General features: G+C 36.0%; 1 protein-coding gene across 1 annotated transcript; it reads left to right on the top strand.

Moving 5' to 3' along the window:
* Positions 1-3,491: 3,491 nt before the first annotated feature.
* LOC121410339 (COMM domain-containing protein 4-like) lies at positions 3,492-21,434 on the top strand. The gene is made up of 8 exons (XM_041602356.1): positions 3,492-3,768; positions 13,941-14,012; positions 14,989-15,054; positions 15,703-15,742; positions 17,829-17,948; positions 19,898-19,978; positions 20,499-20,675; positions 21,068-21,434. Exons 1-8 carry the CDS (start codon positions 3,766-3,768, stop codon positions 21,106-21,108), a joined length of 600 nt encoding a protein of 199 aa, XP_041458290.1. The 5' UTR covers positions 3,492-3,765; the 3' UTR covers positions 21,109-21,434.
* Positions 21,435-21,947: the final 513 nt, after the last annotated feature.

The following is a 21,947-nucleotide window of genomic DNA, read 5'->3' as shown; positions in this document are numbered from 1 at the left end:
GTTTTCATTAACCAAACTTTAAAGAGTGTTCGAACAACACCCTATCTAGGCTGGGGTATTTTGGGAGTTAATATGGCCCGGGGGGGGGGGGGGCTCCCAGGCCCCTCTTGAGATCTCGGCCATTGGCCGCACGATCATGCCGAAAATTTGCACGCAGGTTGTCTTGGACATAATCTACAATACTATACAGTAATTTATTTCATGCAAATTGGTATTAAGCGATTATGCTAATTTATGCATAATTAGTAAGCAAAATCATACTTTTCCCTCTTACTCCCTAATAAAGCTCCAATTGTTCAAATTTTTGGTATAAAATCTCTTTTTGATGTTCCTAGCAATGAATTTTACACACATTATTGAATTTTTGATGACATATGTGTTGTTAACCATACATGGACAAAATGTAACGTGAGTAACCGTAACGTGAGTAACCATATTATCTGCACCCCAACTAAAAACCATGTGTTCTTTATTTTTGTAATTATGTACAAAGTTTGTCTCACTAATGTACTTCTTTGAAATGGATATAATCAACTTTCATAGAAGCCTTGTATGAGGAGACTTTTCACTTATGTCGACTTTTCATTTTATGCATGTCCAAATCATGTAACGTGAGTAACCGAAACATTCCAAAGATTTGCCAGGAGCATAATAAAATTTCCCAAGTTTTGTTTTTATACAAAGGATAGTCAGACTGAGTACTTTGTTGGGATAAGGAGATGTTTAGTTCCTATCAATAATGATGGAGTTACAGCTCCAAGCAGGCGCGTACGCAAGGGGGGGGGGTTGGGGGTTCAAACCCCCCAAGGTGTCTCCAAATGTAACGTGAGTAACAGTGGAATAGCCCAAAAGAAGTTTATATAAAGGTAAAACCGACTACCGAGGCGAAGGACCCATGCCCGGGGTCCCGCCATGACATAATGTAATATTCCTGTACTTGTTTAGGGGTTCATTTCAGTGAATATTTGCCAAGAGCATCGTTTTGTTTCCAATACTTGTTAATTCACACACCAACTTGTTAAGGGGTGCATTTTCAAAATATGGAAATTACGTGCTTTTCGAGACCCCATGATCGCGCATGGTATCCACTCGTCAATGGAAGTGCCCCCCCCCCCCGGGCGAATATTTTTTTTCCGTACATGTGAACGTTATTCATAAGTTGATCTAAAAACTGAAGCGCGCACTCTATCTTGCACTCTCTGAAACATGAATGAACGAACTCGCATGATGTCCTCGCCACCCCCCCCCCCCGGCCCCTCTCCATCTAAATTTCTGTTTCTTTCTCTATGATGACCAAGTTCTTGCCCCCCCCCCCGTCTCTCTCTCCTACCCAGCTTCTCTTGCAACATCTCTGTTTCTTTATAAAACTTAAATAAATGGACTCGCATATTGTCCTCGATCGATCGCCACCCGCCCCCCCCCCTCCATCTCAATCTCTGTTCCTTTCTTTAGTTTCTCGTTCTCTCCCCCTCACTGGCTTTCTCTGTTTATTTATGAAACATGAACGAATGCTCGATCCATTTCAATCTCTGTTTCTTTCTTTAATTCACACTCTCTCTCTCTCTTCCCTGAATCCCCTCTCACTACTCTTATTTCTCACCTCCCTCTCGAGGGGGAGAGCAAAGAGAAAGTTGCAGTGGCGTAGCTACGGGGGGCTGGGATGGGGGGGCACGTGCCCCCCCCCCCCCCAGAAAAAATTGGCAGAGCAAAAAAAAGGGAGAAAGAAGAAAAGAAAAAAGGAAAAAAAGAAAAGAAAAAAGGAAAAGAAGAAAGACAGAAGAAAAAAAGAAGAGGAAAATAAGAGGAAGGAGATGAGTGAATGAAAGAATGTGAGGGGAAGACTTCCAATTAAAAAACAAATCTTTTCATGTTACTTCATAAAATTTTTGCTGGCGCTTCGCGCCAGAATTGCCTGTTCGATAAGATTCATATCTTGCTCGATAAGCTGATATGGAGCAAGTTTTGAAGTCAATATGCAAAACACATTTTAGCTCGAACATCGAGCTTTCATTATTTTTTTTTCATTTACAAATTTAAGCGCTCTGTAAAATGTCCGTTTTATGGTCTACATATCAGCATTTTAAGCTCACGCTTCGTGGTCACATTGTTTGATTTGCCAAGTTCATATTGTCTACGTGTATTCCATAATGTTCCATTAAACAAATGTATTTAGAATGCCCAGATTCTAGGTCTAAATCTAAAACATGCGTGATAGCCTGCATGTTCTTTATTTGAAATAATAATGATAATAATATAATATAATAATATAGGGTATTATATTGCGCACATATCCACCTTATTAGATGCTCAAGGCGCTCCTATAATCCTATATTACCAGGCTAAGCTCAGCGTTCACAGCGCAAATGTACTTAAATTATCCAGTTTCACATGAGAATATCAATAATTGTCTGCCCAGGTTTCATGATCGCATTATTAATGATACCCCAATGACTATATCCTATTTATGATTTACAAATTATGAATAGAGTGTCACGCTTTTAGGTCTAAAATCTCAATTAGTCCTCTCGCGCTCGCATCAATTGTTTAGTTACACACCTATCCCATTTATTAATACAAAAAGTGCTTAGAATGACAATTTTTTAGGTCGGAATGTCAAAAAATTTGCTCGCGCTTCGCGCTCACATTATTAAAATATACCGTCTTCGTGGGTAACTGTACGCAGTCCTTAACAGGTCCCTTTTCGATAATGCTAGAACAGTTGATAAAAAATTCTGTTCGCGCTTGGTGTTCGCAGTAACCATTTAGTTACATACGAATCTTGTTCAGGATCACACATAACATTGCCCAGAAAATTAAATTTTCAGGAAAAATACATGAAAAGTAAAAAAAAAAATCGCTTGCGCTTCGCGCTCGCACTTTGTATAAGGCTATGAGATTATTTCATATTTATGTTGTTTTATAAGAATAAAACTAAGAAGTGACTGATATAGGTAAATATAATTCGGGCCCCGTCTCCTGTTGGCAAAAGTCGGATCCGCCCTTGTGACACATACACACACATCGGAAAAATGGCCGGTGCCCCCCCCCCCTGAAAAAAGCAAGGACCCACCAGTGCCCCCCCCCCGATAAAAAAATCCTCGCTACGCCACTGGAAACTGCATTACAGAAAGAAACACCGAGATTTGGATGGGGGGGGGGTTACGAGGACGTATTACGCGAGTCAAATCATTCATGATTCAGAGGAGTGGTGTGCTAAGGCAGAGAGAGGGGAAGAGAAATCGAAACTTGAGAAAGAGGGGCGAATGGGATTGAGTCCATTCATTCATGTACAAGAGTGTGCTCGTCCATAATACCATGGTCACATTTGCTCTAAGGCGCTCTACGGCGGCCGTACGGCGAGTCGAAAACAGCCGTTTCAACACTTTTTGTACCAACTATATATACGTATACATGTAGGTGGTTTGAATTGTAATAAAGCGGCTGTTGTCGACTCGCCGTACGGCCGCCGCGCCGTAGATCAAATGTGACCAAGGTATAAGCTCCTTGATTCGTTCATGAAGCTATTTTTATGTCCATGCGCCTGCGCATTTCATTTTTTAGCTCAACTTATGAATAATTCATGCACCATAGCGTTCCCATGTACGGAAAAAATATTCGCATCCGGCCGGCCGCGCCGGCCAGCTGTGTAGATTGCCGGGACTGTTAGTTAAAATCGGTTGACTCCAACGTTTCTCACACCATTCACACCGTTTCTCCCATTCTTCAAAGTGATTTTCACCACGATTCCTGGGTCTAACAAGCAACATGGTAAATTGAATCATATTTAAGTAATACTGGAACAGTTTTGTTATTTGATTCGGTATTTTCATTTTGTGTAATGTAACAAAATCTCTTCCAAAAGGGGGCGTTGACCTCGTAGTCTGAATATCTAGACAGTCCCATGCATAGTAATAAATGTTGGTGCTGACCACTCATTTATAAATTATACCCATTTGTTGTTTGTCCGGACAGGTTCTGTATCCGGAAAGTCATTTGGAAAAATTTAGAAGTGAATTTTACTTTAAAGTTTAGGATCTTGACTTTCGTTTGGTATTCATGATTTTGATTAATTTTGTGTGAGCTGTTAGTGTTACTTGTTAGTCAGTGTTACAAAATTTTGATCAGTTAAGACAGTAGAGGCGCACGACCAATATGGGAGACTCTCTCCAATAGGGGAGACAATCTCCCACATTGGAGACTTGCTTTGCAAAAGGACAAAAGAAACAACACCAACAAAAGCATAACTTTTTCCACACAAAATTTTGTCTCGCTGAGGTCAGAAGCCCATTTGTTTTGTGTGTGGATGACAACAAAACTCCTTATCAAAACAAAAGTAGACGGTGAAAAGGTGTAATTTTTCATGAGGAATCTGCTTATCACATTTTATTTGCCGCCAAGGTAATCCTTTTGCCGCAAATGTAAACAAAGGAAATTAGCCTCCAAAACTAGAGACTGTCTCTGAAATTGGATACCCAAATTCTTTACAAAAGTCTCTGATAATTGGAGATAATCTCCCACATTGGAGACAGTCTCCAATATTGGCCGTGCTCCTCTACTGTTGATCAAAAATCAACTTCATGATGATTTTTAAAATGTGCGCAAATTATGGTCACCCCATCATAAGTTTCCGGACACCGAGACTCGACTTTCCATCCTACCACTCATTCAATGAACAAGGTTAGATACATCTCTATCACCCATGGCTGCATCTCTGCCGCCGACTACAGGAAAATTGAGGGCACGGCACATTCAACAAATTTAATAAGAGGACTTACAGAATGAAGTCCTACGAAACTTATTAACCGATAAGAAGCCAATTCCCCTAATATGATGAATATCCCTCAAAAAGCATCATTTGAGCATTGATTTTTCTTCTCGTTGACAAAAAAAAACTGTCTTACACATGAATATTGGTGATGAGGTGTGCTGGTAATCGGGTGGTGCACAACTGAATTAGCGCCAATTTTTTTTTTACACTGTCAGTTTCCATTACAGCTTTTCATTATATAACTTGGCTCTTAAGACTAAGTAAATTTGATGCTTTAAATTATTTTTTCGCTATTAAAATAGAGCTTGAAAAATGGAAATTTTCTTGCCATATTACTTTCCGCCAATAGAGAGCGTACACAAAAATATGCCAAAAATTCAAGTTTTTGAGCGCTCTGGTCAATACAAAAATTATTCTAAGATACTGTAGCGTGGCCGAGTGTTCTAGCATGTCTACCTCACAAAATCAGTCAGAAACAAGCAAACTCATATTAAATTGAACTAAACTCAAAAGCTGCTAGAAATGTCCGTTATTCAAAACGGTTGTGATCCTAATTAGAGAGCTGGCTGAAAAGGAGCAATCTATCGAGATCTATCAATACGTATGCATAGGGACAGTGATTTTCCGTTTCAAAAAATTGCCCTTTCCGTTTCAGAAAATCTCAAATTCCGTTTCAGCATGTCAGAAAACGGAAATTCCGTTTCCCCATAGACTTTGTAGTACACATGGAAAAGTGACAGTTCCGTTTCCACATTGAATAGCAAAATTAGATCTACACTCGCACTGGTCAAAATTGATCTGCTACTGTACCAACAACACAATAGAATCCGTTCTAATCGGATCTATGCGGGTGTATATAATATTTTTACAAAAATATTTAGCATGCATACATCGTCACCTTTCACATTATTAGCATTATTTCATGGTGAAATGATATTTCATCGATAATTTTGTGGGTTTTTTACATTGTTATCATCAGTCAACAGCATTTGCCAATCCGCCATCTTGGATTTTAAGACCACGATATCGTGCTGTTACATCTTCAAACGTAGAGGGCAGCAAAACACGACCGTGTAGTTGGAACGATATGATTGATATGTGTACAGTGCAGTGAAGCCTAACCCGGCCGGCTGGGTACGGGCGGCGGGTACAATCGAGTGTGCTGATGTCGAGTGCAGTCACGATGTGTGAATTATCATGATTGTAGCGAAGTGAGATAGTGTTTTCTGGTGTTTTGTGGCCACTTAATATTCTCATTTTGTTGTGATTTTGAAGTTATTTGTGTTGCTATTCTGTGTATTTTGAGGGAAAATACGTTTTCCGTGATTTTCCGTTTAAAATGCCACTTTCCGTTTCAAAAGGCCCTTTCCGTGAATTCCGTCCGTTTTCCGCGATCGCAGAAAATCACTGTCCCTATATGCATATATATATATATATGCATATATGCATATAGGCCTATATGTGTGTGTGGGTCAGTTTGTTCGTTTTGTGTGATCGAGCGCCTTTGGAACGTTGATTCATGATTTTGCCCCCCCCCTGTCTGAAAAATGGATCAACGCCCTTGGATACTGACTAGCGCATCCAAGATTTTCTAAAGTAAGGGGGTACAATTTCTCATGTAAAATTTGACAACCACCCCACCCCCCCTAAAAAAAAGGGTTCTCACGAAAAAAATGAAGGTAATTTTTTCTGGCATAAAATTTGACGAGTAAAAAAAATAGTCACTGAAGAAAAGAAGGTTATTTTGTCCCGTTTTTGGCAAGCCCCTAATCCCCATAAAAAGGTTGTCACTAAAAATCGATAGTCGTTTTGTTTCCCGTATAATTTTACAGATAAAAAAAAGAAAGATTATCACTGAAAAAAGGTAATTTTTTCCTGCGTAATATTTGGAATGCCACCGACCAAGGGGGCATGGACCGGAAATGTTCACCCCTGGATTCGCCACTGATTCCATCCTAAAATGACTTAATACTGATGCTCTGAAATCAAGATAATACGGAAGATTCATATTCTGTAATATAAATTAGGAACATCTGACAAAAAGATAACCAACTGATCATCTAACCTGTACGCGTATCACTTCGGAGTTGATCAGTCGTCGCAATGTGTGGAATGCTGACCGAAAAATCAACAAAAAGGGCCTGAAATGTAATTTTAACAGTAATCCATTTTAATTTGAAATGTTATTAATATTATTGTTTATTCGACCTTATGAAAGTCATATCTCATGCATCCAACTTGTATTAAGGTGTACAGTTATCAAAGTCCCTTGCAAATCAAAACAGCATTGACCAACCCATAATTTGGGTATTGTCGCTTATGAGTTGCATACATATTAAAGTTTGGACCTCATTGGTACTAGGAGGGGTTCGATCCACCAACACTTGTGAGAGGTTAGTATGCTATTCTTACACCGAACCGTGTTTGGCCCTGGATTTCTATGTAGTCAGCAAACATCGCTTTATTACAGAAGTAATATTTGCCGAAACTCCTTCTTGCTACTCACCGGGGCTTTTTCTGGTGAGTAGCCAACTAGCCATACATGTACAATTGTATTTCTTGAAAATTCATAATAAATCAAAATCATACAAAAAAGAGCAAATCTGCTTGTCTTGGCCTACAAAGTGACTTGCGTGTCTCTTCTACGGAAATAAAAGGAAGCCAGATGGTGGCACTAATAAATTTCACAGCCTTGATTCAGCTCCTCTGTAATTTTAGAACTGTGTTAGTAGATTTAGCTAAATTATTAGAATGCGCAATTCTTTAGTATATTTACTTGATTGAATATGGGCACCAATAAATGAAATAGGCCTACCTTAATAATCATAATTTCAGATTATTATTGGCGATGGTAACAATTTCTTGCAAATAATTTAAAACAATGACTAATTGAAAAAATAGAAAGAAAACTACATACCTTGAATGAAACCAGCAATACAAGCTTTGTTCATTTGTCAATAATACGGTCTACCAAAGTCGATACTATAGTATTAGTAGGTTGGACACTTCACGGACTTCGCACAATTTTTTGCGTCGATTTGCGTTTAAAATAGTTTATGTGCCTAGTCTTTCCCTTGTAGTGTCTTTGATATGAATATAAATCCTGTGCCCTCTCTAGGCCAAAAATTGCTGTTGTGGTTCTACAGGCAGCAACATCAAGAGCAAGAAAAGATGAAGAACAGGGTTCTAAAATAGTCACCAAAGTGAAATGGAACAATTTGATTAGATTTTAGATTTCGTAGAAATAATTTACTTCATGCAATCGCATGGAAGTGTTTCATCTGGACTCCAGGAGTCTCCAAAGAAGTGGAAGGATCAGCTCAGAGAGAGAGTTGCATCTGTCGTGCCTTGATTTTTCCTGTGCATGATGGCATGTAATGAACCCTTGAATTGGTCTAAGCCTTAGGCTTAGATTTATATGATTTTTGGTATTACACTCTATTTGCATTCCACACCTACCATGAAAAAAATAATCTACATTATATGTATGTGGGAATCAACATGCGATCGAGCACTCAATGAAATGAAATACTTAAATAAATGAAATCATTATTTGGTGGCCCTTTGACTTTTGTAAAATAATTGATTTTATTATTGAAATATTACTTTGGTCTACACTTGTAATGTAAATGTAAATGTAAAAAATGAATTAGATCTAGACCTAGAGTCTACCCATTATATTGGTTTTAAATCTTTGTTAAGAACAAAAAGAAGTAGAATATTATCTAGCAACGAAGAAAAATAAGCTCTCCTTTCATTATAAAAATGAAGACTGGATTTGTGACGTCAAGGGCTTACAGTGGCAGTTGGTGCAAATTACATGATATACTCAGTTGTTGTGTGTCCGGAAATCGATTTTAAACAGTCATTTGGAAATAAATAAAAAGCAAAGTTTCATCAGTTTGCATAAAATGTAAAGCAATATTTAGAGAACAAAATAGAAGATGATTATAACTATTGAATTCATATTTTAAGTGTAATCGAACGAAGAAAGGTTTCAAAATTATAAAACGTTTGAACACCCGACCCCCCCCCCTCATCCTACTCTAATCGTGTTTTGGGCCATTGTGATTTAGGGGGCTTTTTTTTCTCATTTTGGGTGTTATCTTTGTCACGGATGCTGTCCACTCCCGGGGGGGGGGGGGCACTCGACCAAAAAAGTGGTAGGGGTGTGCCGCGGGAGAGACAAAAAACGGGGGCTTTGGAGCGGGCTTATTGTAAAAAGGAGGGTCCTCGGAATGGGTTTCGGAACCACAATTTTGTGAAAACGGGGGTCCTTGGAACGGATCACCAGCATGTGAGTACGTGGCGTATGCATCCCTATGGAAAGGGCATCCGTGCATGATGCAACTAGCACGGCCTCCGCCGGGTGCGCTCGCGCAGAGACGATGCACAGTGGGCCAGGAGAGAGCAAAAGTGCGCCAAAACTGGTTTTTGGTCATGAAACAAATTTTGTTTTTTTCATGTTCTAAGCAAAGATAAGAACCTGTAGGATGTCTCCATACAATATTTCTCCATGAAATTGATTATTAGTTGCCCATTTTATTCTATATTATCGGAAAAATGACCCTTTACGGCTACCGCATGTGAAAATGACAAGTTTTATATATTTCACTGTTTTAACAAAACGGATAGCTTAATTTATTTCTAATTCACGGTACTTTTTGATGAATGATTGTTTTAAGTGATCAAAAATTTTCAAGATAAAATGATGATCCCTTCAGAGGTAATTTTGGACGAAACCATTTGACAATGGGGGGTTTTAGCAAATTTTTTATTCATGAGCATTTCTTTTACAAATTGCTGCCGATTGCTGCGCTGTAAGTACCATGACAGTCTTTGTTATAGTCCATGCTTTACAATGATACCAAATTTAGCTGCAGATACGTGCATTTTCTGGAGATATAACCAATTTTCCAACCACATGTTCGCCGTATTTATCACAAAAATCGTTCCAAGTTAGTGTCCCATTATGCGCGTGCCGAACGTTGCGGGTGACATTAAACAAACTCCCCGCTCCGTTCGGAAACTCACCGTCGCGTGGTGGGAGAGGGAGAGAGAGAGAGAGAGAGAGGGGGGGTGGGGTGTCTGGCTCAGGTGTCTGGTTCTTTAGACTGGTATCTTCCTAAAATATTTTCGTTAAACATACGCTAAGACAAGCTTTCATTTCCACTTCCACTAACTATATAGTAATACATGTAAAACAACTTCATTTTGATGTCAAACTGTTCCATCCCGTGTTGCATATATGCTGTCATTCTGAGAAGATTAATTCTTAAGGTAAGATTCCCGGGTAAGATTATTAATTTGTTTTGTTGTTCATAAACCAAGTCCTACTGTATATCGCTATCATAAGGCAAGTCCTACTGTATATCGCTATAACACACATGACTAGGGATGTGATTGGTCTCACTCAGTTTTCTGCCAGAATATGAAAATGACAGATACGTGGGATCTATACATGTATATGTTGCATTATCATTATCAGTATTTATCCCCCCCCCAAAAAAAAAAGAAGAAAGAAATGAAGGGTATGTAACTTCACATACACGTATGAATTCGTTTATCTCTTGGCTCATTCTAAATTTGCTATAAATTATTGTTAAAATCAATCAAGAAGGAAGTGCATATTATCATTTCAAGGATTGATTGGTTTATGAATCTTATTGACTTTATATGTATTCCACAGACTAATGGTAACAAGTGACATTGTGATTAGTAGCAAATTTTTAAGAGTACAACAAGCACAGCCTCTTTCTCCTGATGTTCAAAGTATGCTAAAAGATCCTCTCACCAAAGATATAATTGTTGTTGAGATAACAGAGAGAGAGACTCTGTTTCGGAAAAACTTTGTATACGCTGTTCTTTGTTAAATATATAGGTAGGCCTTGTACCGATTAACCTGCAGAGGACCCGGCCTCTATCATTTATCATTGGGATAATTATTTTAAAGATTTCACTGTCCACTACTGGCATCAATCCATTTTAATTCATGTAGGTGTGGTTAATAATTGTACCCATTGAACGAAAATACTCCTTTGCATTTTTTTTTACAATTTCACTTTGAATTTTACAATTCCGGATTCATGGTAGGGCGCCCTCTTTAACCCTAAATAGACTGGGCTATTTCGACACCTAAGAAGACGGGGGGGGGCTGATTCAGCCCACCCTTATGATCTCGGCCGTCGATCGCGCGATCGCGACGAACATTGGCACACGCATTACCCATGGGATTACCTATAAAACTATAACATCAAATTCTGCAAAAAATCTCATGTCTCATAAATTATGCTAATTTATGCGTAAAACCATAAGTTTGCTCTAATTAATAAAATAATGCCCCTGAATTGCTTATTTTTGTTTCACATACTCTAGATATGCATCTGATAAAATTTATTTTAAAAAATTTCAACATCACATTTATTTTTTTTATGTTTTCTATTGTTTTCTAAATTTCTTATGTATTTCTCTGTTTTTCGAATTTATGTTTTTTTTTATTGTTTTTTTTAATGGAAATTGTCAGGGGCTTTATTTTGACCATTTTAAAGATAATATTAATTGATTTTAAGCAGTAAAAGGAAAAATAATGATACATTTATGAATTTTGACTGAAAACACTATTTGCATTGGATTTGTACACAAATTCACGTTTTTGAGTAATTTGGGGTCTGCATGCACTTACAAAATGTTGCGTAATTTCGGAACCGAGTACCCAGGGGTCACAATTTTGGTCTCAACAGTTGCCCGAGACTTGAAAGTAAAAAGTCAGTGAGCGACGCGGTCAAAAAAATTTGCGCGGCGGATTTAACGCGAAAAATGTCAAGGGGGGGGCTGAATCAGCCCCCAGTCTTTTTAGGGTTAAGCGATACTCAAGTCACAAATTGAATTGTTTGTACCCCGAGCACAGACTTTTTTTGTTTGTTTGCCTGTTTGTGTGTTTGCTGTTTGCTAATATGCTTCCTTATTGCTGAAATTTCTCTAAAACTAGTTTCTGAAAATTTGAAAATTATTGTAGAATTAGAAACATGTAATTTCTTCTCAAATGTTAACAGCCAATCAGAAAACAGTATTTTAACGACGTCATCAATATTTTAAAATACTTTTATTGAATTCTACGGGTGAAATTACCCCTATTTACCAAATTTAATCGTACAAATATGTGAATAAAGGGTTTTGTCGCACTTTGGGTTCATTCTGGCCCACTGTGCGATGGTTGCACAGCGCTCTGCGGCCGCTTTTCACCAAAATTGCAGCTCCTTGTAGCAGATCAATGCGACCGAAATGGCGTAACGAAAAATATGCAAAGCTTTGGAGCGGATTTCTTTCTTCTTTTTTCTCAATAAGAACAAAATGCTATGCCTTGGAGCGGCTTTCTGGCTTTCTTTGTTTTTTTGTCTCACCTGCGAAGCAAAGTGAGACTATAGGCGCCGCTTTTCCGACGGCGGCGTCAACATCAAATCTTAACCTGAGGTTAAGTTTTTGAAATGACGTCATAACTTAGAAAGTATATGGACCTAGTTCATAAAACTTGGCCATAAGGTTAATCAAGTATTACTGAACATCCTATTAGAGTTTCATGTCACATGACCAAGGTCAAAGGTCATTTAGGGTCAATGAACTTAGGCCATGTTGGAGGAATCAACATCGAAATCTTAACCTGAGGTTGAGTTTTTGAAATGTCATCATAACTTAGAAGATATATGGACCTAGTTCATGAAACTTGGACATAAGGTTAATCAAGTATCACTGAACATCCTGCATGAGTTTCACGTCACATGACCAAGGTCAAAGGTCATTTAGGGTCAATGAATTTTGGCCGAATTGGGGATATCTGTTGAATTCCCATCATAACTTTGAAAGTTTATGGATCTGATTCATGAAACTTGGACATAATAGTAATCAAGCATCACTGAACATTTTGTGCAAGTTTCAGGTCTCATGATTAAGGTCAAAGGTCATTTAGGGTCAATGAACTTTGGCCAAATCGGGGGTATCTGTTGAATTACCATCATAACTTTAAAAGTTTATTGGTCTAGTTCATTAAACTTGGACATTAGAGTAATCAAGTATCACTGAACATCCTGTGCGCGTTTCAGGTCACATGACCAAGGTCAAAGGTCAATGAACTTTGCCCGAATTGGGTGTATCTGTTGAATCACCATCATAACTTTGAAAGTTTATGGATCTGATTCATGAAACTTGTATATAAGAGTAATCAAGTATCACTGAACATCCTGTGTGAGTTTCAGGTCACATGATCAAGGTCAAAGGTCATGTAAGGTCAATGAACTTTGGCCATGTTGGGTTTTTTTTGTTGAATAACCATCATATCTCTGTAAGTTTATTGGTCTAGTTCATAAAAAGTGGACATAAGAGTAACCATGTATCACTGAAAATCTTGTGCGAGTTAGAGTAGTATTCAAAGTCAGCACTGCTGCTATATTGAACCGTGTGATGCAGGTGAGACGGCCAGAGGCATTCCACTTGTTTTTCAATAAGACAAAAATGCTATGCCTTGGAACGGAAATTTGGGTGTAAAAATGGGGGTCCCCTCCGCGGCACATACCCATTATTCATTATATACTGAGTGCCCCCCCCCCCCCCCCGGGTCCACTTCCCGGGCAATCCAATAGACTACAGTACTTAAGATGAAAATAATGTCAGACTTATGTGCTTGTTCATCGATTGTAGCACATTCACTCAAAATATAACTGACTAAATTTGTTAATATGTTTAATTTTCACTCATTAATCTACCAGACCAAATGAATATTTAGATTTAGGGCCAGGCCCTAGTCAAGTTTGTTTTTTTGTCAAAATTTGGCACAATGATCTTTGATAGTGCCAAAGACACCCCCTTAATGATGAGTACTCTTTCAAGTACTCACCATTGAGGCAAAGGAAATCACAGAAATTTACACAAAATACACATTTACCTGACATTTTTCATTTGTGATTACGTGGTATCTAACTCTCAGTCAAACTCAAAATCATAAAAATGGCACATGTAAATTATGATTAAGACAAGAAATTTTGTTTGCCATACATGTAGTTCGGAAGAAGATTAAGAAGAGAAAATTTGCAAATTTTGTCATTGATTGAGCTTTTCGTTTTGTTTTTGTTCAACTACATGTATCTAATTATGTCTTTTTCAAAACCATGGCATATAACAGAGATTCAGATTTTGTGGAGATTTGGACTGCCCCGATTGGGTGCTTGCAGAGATCAGCATTCTGAGTAAAATAGTGAGTTTTGCATTAAAGTAGTTATTCTTTTTTATTATTATTTTGGTTCTGGCCTATCATCAATAGGCTACTTTGCTAATGATTTATGGCTTAATCCTTGAAGATGTTAATTACTTTTGTTAGTATTTCATAATTGCTATACTTAGTTCTGATAATCATAATGATATTAATATACTTAGTTCTGATAATCATAATGATATTAATATACTTAGTTCTGATAATCATAATGATATTAATACCAATGATGATGATGATAATGGAAATAATTATATTCAGTTAAGGTAAGGAAAATGTTGTGTCACAGTGAATGTTGCTGATGACAATGATTTCTTTTGCTGTTTAATCATATTAATCAACAATGCATGTAGCAATGACTTGCCATAAAAATGTAATTTATTGGTAGATCAAGTAAGTGCAGTAATAAGGAATTATTTACTAACTTGTATGACCCTTGTAAGGTACCTGAGGACATTTGATAATGACATTGTATTTTAAATGATAGCAATAATAATAATACTAGTATGCTTGAATGAGTACAACTATGACTCTTACCACTTCTAATGGTGATTGTTTTAAAGAGCAATATTGTAATGAATTAGAAGTACACATAGTAGGAGTATTGAAGTATTAGTATGTAGTACTGGTAGTACATGGACATGTAGTAGTAGAGATGAGAGGATAAAGAAGAAAGGTGGAAGTAGGAGGATAAGAAGGATTCAGACTAGTAGATGGAGAATGAGAAGGAAAATGAAAAGAATGAATGGCATTAAGTTGAAATTCTTGATTGACTGATCTACTATCCCTTCCATTTGATTAAGCCTATTGAAATAACTGCGAAGATAATATCAATTCAATTTCTTCTATGTATTTACATATTGGTAAAGTTTGAAGTTGTGTCATTTTCTGCACAATACGTGATTGTAAAATATTCAAGCTGTTTAATGAATCTTGTGATAATTTTTTATTTTCACTACAGACGTCGGTTAAAATGAAGCTTCTATGCATCCAAGTTATCAAAGATCTTCTTGGGGATAGCATTGATGTGAGTAATTTTCATGTTATAAAATGTTATTCATATTTACGTATTTTGATATTGTAATTTGTGTTCAATAGATAATTTGGTCACAGAGAACTTTGCCATATATAATATATGCATAAATTGTAGTGATCATCAACATGGTTGGAGCAGTAAAGTTTAGGTACCTTGTCAAAGGTCTGCATGGCATCTTTTTTTAATAGGAATTCAGCTTTCATGCATCTTTTCATTGTGACTTTTTAACAAGTTACCTTATTTTGAAATGCCTGATTTTCTTTTCATGACATTTTTGTAGTGCAACTGACCAATTCTTATGTTGTCATGTTGTTCAAAGTATAACCTTCCCAAAGAATTAATTTAAAGCTTTGATTGTCAAGTTAAATTCCCATGAGAAACTTTGCAGAAAGACTCATACTTATAAAATTGACAAAACTAAGTAATAGAATGGACACATAAAAGTGTAATGTGACTGAGCTTGGAATTCCCCTATAGATTTTCAAATTCCTCTTGAAAGTATACAAGTACAAACAATTTTTTCATTGTTGACTATTCATGTAATCAAAACATATTGCTTATGATTTTCACATATTTCAGTGTTTAACAAAAATATTGATGATGCTTGCCTCTTTAATTTCATTGAATTTGTTATTGCAGTTTGAAAAAGTTTACAAGTTAACAGCAGATGCAAAGTATGGTAAGTGCTGAGAGACAACATCATTTAGAATGTAGCACGATTTAAATATACATATTTTAAAAATATTTCAAAGCTCAAATTCAGTATGTTTCATTATTTCAATTATAGCCATCAATAAGAAATCCTGAACAAAATAACAATAGACCAAATGGAAATTACCTCATAATCTCCTAGTGTCCTCCCTCAGAGGATATAGAAATATGCATAAACAGAGTTGTCATAGATTGGCCAGCTGAAGATCAGCAATGCATGTCGAATGGACTGATTACCATCAAAGAAATTTGTCATTTGCAACAGTGAACAATAAATCACTGACCCCAGAATCATCAGAAATTTTGGAGACTGTTTTTGTCTCACCTGCATAGCAGTGTGAGACTATAGGCGCCGCTTTTCCGACAGTGGCGGCGGCGGCGGCGTCAATGTCAAATCTTAACTTGAGGTTAAGTTTTTGAAATGACATCATAACTTAGAAAGTATATGGACCTAGTTCATGAAACTTGGCCATAAGGTTAATCAAGTATTACTGAACATCCTATTAGAGTGAGTGTCATGTCACATGACCAATAATAATGATTATACTTGCTTATATAGCGCTTAATACTTACTTTGTCAGAAGTGTCTAAGCGCTCTACAGTATATGCAGCAAGGTCAAAGGTCATTTAGTGTCAATGAACTTAGACCATGTTGGGGGAATCAACATCAAAATCTTAACCTGAGGTTAAGTTTTTGAAATGTCATCATAACTTAGAAAATATATGGACCTAGTTCATTTAACTTGGACATAAGGTTAATCATGTATCACCAAACATCCTGCATGAGTTTCATGTCACATGACCAAGGTCAAAGGTCATTTCGGGTCAATGAACTTTGGCCAATTTTGGGGGTATTTCTTGAATTACAATCAAAACTTTAAAAGTTTTTTTTATCTGATTCATGAAACTTGGACATAATAGTAATCAAGTATCACTGAACATCCTGTGCAAGTTTCAGGTCACATGATCAAGGTCAAAGGTTATTTAGGGTCAATGAACTTTGGCCGAATTGGGGGTATTTGTTGAATTACCATCATAACTTGAAAGTATGTTGGTCTAGTTCATAAAACTTGGACATAAGAGTAATCAAGTATCACTGAACATCCTGTGCGCATTTTAGGTCACATGACCAAGGTCAAAGGTCAATGAACTTTGGCCATAATGGGGGTATCTGTTGAAATACCATCATAACTTTGCAAGTTTATTGATCTGACTTTTGAAACGTGGACATAAGAGTAATCAAGTATCACTGAATATCCTGTGCAAGTTTTAGGTCACATGATCAAGAACAAAGGTCATGTGAGGTCAATGAATTTTGGCCACATTGGGGGTATTCGGTGAATTACCATCCTATCTCTGTAAGTTTTTGGTCTAGTTCATAAAACGTGGAAATAAGAGAAACCAAGTATCACTTAACATCTTGTGCGAGTTACAGTAGTTTTCAAAGTCAGCAATGCTGCTATGTTGAATCGCGTGATGCAAGTGAGACGGCCAGAGGCATTCCACTTGTTTTAGATTTTAAAACACCAGATGTGCAGCACAAACAAATTTTTCTGTAGGCCTATTTTTAGTATTGCATGTATTTTCATTTAGTGGCATCATCAATAGTTGCCTATTTGGGATGGCAATATTTGCTTAATTATTCAAACTGGCTGCAATACCAGCAGAATTTGTACTTTCCAAATTGAAATATTTGAAAGGGCTGAATTAGGTTTTATACAAATATAGAATTGCTAATTGGCCCCTAACATAATCGGGATGAACAAGAAGGATGTCTAGCACTCACCTACACTTGCTTTAGCCATAAACTAGAGGTAAATATTTCTAGGTTGCCTTGTGCATCATTTTTTTTTTAATTACAAGAAAATTGACTCCTTTGAATGCGATATATTGTTCTGTGAGAATTCACATGTAAAAGAATTGAAAATTTATTATAAAGATTTTTATCTGTGGGTCACATATGATTCCAAGCAAGATTAAATGTACCGTACCTTGGACATGAAATGGATTAAAGATTATTGTTTCTTTCTCTTTTACATCTTTTATTACTACAGAATCAAGTGATGTGAAAGCCAGTATTGCTGCTCTATCATTCATCTTGTCAAGTGCTGCTAAATACAATGTTGATGGAGAATCCCTCTCAAATGAATTACAACAGTTAGGCTTACCAAAAGGTATAAATTTTCATTTTAATTTAACATCACTGATCCAAATGAACAAAATGAATCATACCAATGAGGTAATAAGAGGGGCAAATAAGTTGTGTATAACTTTATGCCTACCTCCAATGTAAATTCCAAGACTAAGATTGTAGATTTTTATCATTTCCCAAACCCAGTGTAATGAGATATTAGTTTGTTCTAAATTGCTTTTAGTGCCAAAATTATTATTGGAAGTAAAGATTTAAAATTTATTGACTGATTCAGAATTGTTTTTTGTAATTTGATATGGTTTTAAGGACGTTCCACAGTTAAAGTGAAATCCATGTAATTTCTCTAAACTTTGCACATAGATACTTAAGCACCTGAATATTCCAAATATGCAAAAATTAACATGGATCCATGTGCTTGATTCTTTGCTATAGAGCTTCAGAATTCACCCAAATTGCTCTTCAACAGAATTTCGCATTTTTAGACCTGACAAGATCACTAAAATGAGTTTTAACCTCTATTACTCAGTCAAAATCCATGAGAAATGTGTCCTAACGATGGGGAAATCTGTCTGTATTACCATTTGTTTGCTCTTTTGTCTCTTAAACAGCACTGCCAGTTCTGAAAAAAAATTGTATGAAAGATAACAAAAACCCAATCTAAAAAAATAGGAAATTTCAATAACAAACTTGAGAATGCTGCACTTTATTTAAAATCTATTTCTTTTTCACTAATTTTTGAAAAGTTGTAGAGGAAAGTATATCTAAGAGGTGCAAAAATTTGAAAATAAGGGTTCATGTGCTTTTTTTCAAACTATCGGCACTTTTTTTATTGAGCAAGTGTGCTATTAAAATCAAAACATCAAAACGCGCCAGATTCTTTGTATCTTTGTAATGAAAAATTCCAAACCACTCAACCATTTATTCAATCTGGGGTCATATTCGTCATACTTTGCAACACTGCAGAGTAAAGTATTTTGAAATTGTAGAGGTAATTAAGAAAATGGTCTATGGACTAATTATGGTTTATTAGCTTCATCAAATAACAACAGAACTTCAGTGAGAGTGCAGGTAATAAGAAAAATCAGCTCATTCCTACAGCTGATCAATCACCTGTTCATCAATTTTGACATCAGCGAGCAGAGTGTAAAATATGCGCAGATCATTATGTGCAGAAAGATAACTGTGTTAAGTCTTTCAATTAAGGAGATAAAACCTGTAGTACATGATTTGGTAATTTTATAAACTAAGGATCAGTTGAGAAGAGAATGTAAAGAACTACACATGCACCAAAATACATGTAGCTATTGATATTGAGCTTTTGCTGAACTTGGAAAAGAGAACAAGATAGATATTTAAACAATAGACTATCATATAGACCAAGCACAACTTTCATTCAAATGCATGAAATAAATCAATTGATACAAAAAGAAAAGGATTATTTTTCTATGCTTTTGGTATTATAATTTCATGATATGTCATTTTGAATTACCAGTTTGCATTGTAAGTTCTTGTGTGACCTGCCAAATAGATTACGTCATCAAGTACTTGTTAGTACTTTTGTTGGGCATAAATCATCATATGTAGACTGTCTATTCTGTCTATTTTTGAAATATACTGTCAAGCAGATAAAGATGTTTTCTTTTTAAAGATTTATTGGTGTTTCTAAAGATGCAAGTACTTGGAGATAAAATAGACATTTTTAACTTCAGATTTATTACCACAAACTGAGTTAAATGAATTATAATTCCAAATATTATTTTTGACTGCTAAGAAACTATACATAATTGAGGTACCCCATCATTTACCTCCCACTGAAAGAAATAACAGCAAAAAACATGCAATTTTTTTGCGAGTTGTCTTGCAAGATTCATGTGCATGTTACACGACTTGCCTATACTTCACACCATATAGTGCTTATCTTTGCACTAATGTGAATGTCATTGGGTTGATTTCTCTTTTAATTACATGCAGAACATTCAGCGGCTCTGAGTAGGTCATATGGAGACAAAAGAGAGAAGATGCAAGAGACTTTTAGATCAAGAAGCTTGAGATGTAAGTTGAGTGTTTGTATAGTGTAGGAAGCTGAAGCCAATATAATTTTGAAGAAAAATTCCAAGTTACCCTTGAACAATGCAGTTGAATATTTTTTGATATATTCAATGGGGAATCTACAATAAATATAGGAAGGGGTAACTGAAATAAAAGGTCATGAGTACAGATATTGTAAGGAAACTTAAGGATATGTGTAGGTAAGAAAGTGGATCTCTGGATCATCATATTTTATGTTTCTTGGGTTGAAACCCCATGAATGCATTTTCAAGCTCAGAAATTATCAAATGAAAGCAAAGCATATTTAAAGAAATAAAGAACCAAAATTGTTTCTCAAACTCAATTCATGATATCACCATTTAAAAATAAATAATGTAATATTTGATTTAAACGACTTTTCAGATTTTAAAGCACTGTTTATTCAAATTGCCATACAATCTTTAGAGCCCACTGCTCTTGTGAGATTGTTGCAGGTTTAATACAATGAACTATGTATTCATATTTGTCTTTCTTTCTCTTTCAGTATCCAAGTTCGATTCTGTAGACTGGAGAGTAGATTATATCCTCGGTTCAAGCGAGATTGAGACAATCAATGAGCCTAATTTACAACTCAGACTTAATCTAAGAGATACAGATACAAATTCTATCAATGCCACTTCTTTCTCCATTTCTTCTGAAAAATTTAGAACCCTACTAAGTGGTGAGTTTTATTTGCAGTTGGTTGTGTTCAGTGTGATACTTGATATCAGTGTTCAAGATGTTTAAAATTGTGTTTATTATACTAAAGAATCAACCAAAAGTTGATTCTTTAGTTTATTCTTACAATGCTTAAAGAACCATAAACTATGTAAGTTTTTTATTACCTCGCTTTTTTTTAAGATTAGAATGAATTTCACTCACATCTCTGGCATTGAAATATGTTTGTACATTTTTTCAAATTGTCAATGAAATTTTTTTTGTGCAATATGTATCATTCAGCTTAATTATTTTTTTGTTTGTAACAGAATGATTCCTGCTTTGTAGTGTCTTTGTCTTTATTGAATATCATAATTTTTTTCTCTGCTCATATTTTTTTTCTTTATTTAATTGCAGAACTTCAGCAAACTTTAAAACTCATGGATGGCTTATCATAGCTGAGATGAAGTTACTCACCGGCTACACTCTATTTTATTATAAAGCATTATAAATTACTAGATGACAAGTGGAATCTAATCAAATGATTGGTTTTGCTCATGTGTGTCCAGGTAATTGTTTTGCCTAGCAAGTACATTAACCTATGACTGGTGGTGAGCGGTCATAATGAAAGTCTGATGACCGGTTATTGTTTTGAGATGAGGATGGTTTATCAAACAACAAGGATATCCTTAAATCAGTATCTTGTAAAGGCCACTGCACACCTTACGACTGCTCGCCTTCCGATTTTGGAACAAATCTCATTTTGCTCATTTTCTGAAAATGTGAATGGAACATATCATTTTATTTGAGGTTGAAATTTATTGAAAGAATACTAATATAACCATTTTGAAAGATTGCAAGCCTTTATTTTGGAGTAAAGGCCAAATTAGTTTCAAATCGTAGCCAATCGTACGACTGCTATGACGTCATTACGACTAGATATTAAATTTGCTTTTATTCTAAGAAGGATGATAGCATAGTCACAGATTTTAACAGAGGTATTTGTACGATGATTTCAAACAATACACAGTAAGATATTCCAAGTCTCAAGATTAGTATCAAATTCTAATACGTTTTATTCCAAAATGGAGTCGTAGACCAATCGTAAGGTGTTCGGTCGCCTTAAAACATATGTCATCTTGTTGAGCATTTGTATAATACTCACCCTTTGTTTCCTTTGAAACAGTGCTGATATATTAGAATTGTTGTAGAACTCTTTCATTAGTACATCGTGCATTACTTGTATAACTATTGCATTTAGATTACTTGATATACAGGTAGAGATGAATTTTAACTT

This window comes from Lytechinus variegatus, chromosome 3 (genome assembly GCF_018143015.1).
Source record: "Lytechinus variegatus isolate NC3 chromosome 3, Lvar_3.0, whole genome shotgun sequence".
NCBI lineage: Eukaryota > Metazoa > Echinodermata > Echinoidea > Temnopleuroida > Toxopneustidae > Lytechinus > Lytechinus variegatus.
The sequence above is the reverse complement of the archived record's forward strand: the minus strand, read 5'-3'. Positions and strand labels throughout refer to the sequence as shown.

Coding starts and splice junctions, on each gene's coding strand:
- LOC121410339 (XM_041602356.1), top strand. Junction 15,055..15,702: donor TTCTTGGGGATAGCATTGAT/GTGAGTAATTTT, acceptor TTGTTATTGCAG/TTTGAAAAAGTTTACAAGTT. Junction 17,949..19,897: donor ACAGTTAGGCTTACCAAAAG/GTATAAATTTTC, acceptor AATTACATGCAG/AACATTCAGCGGCTCTGAGT.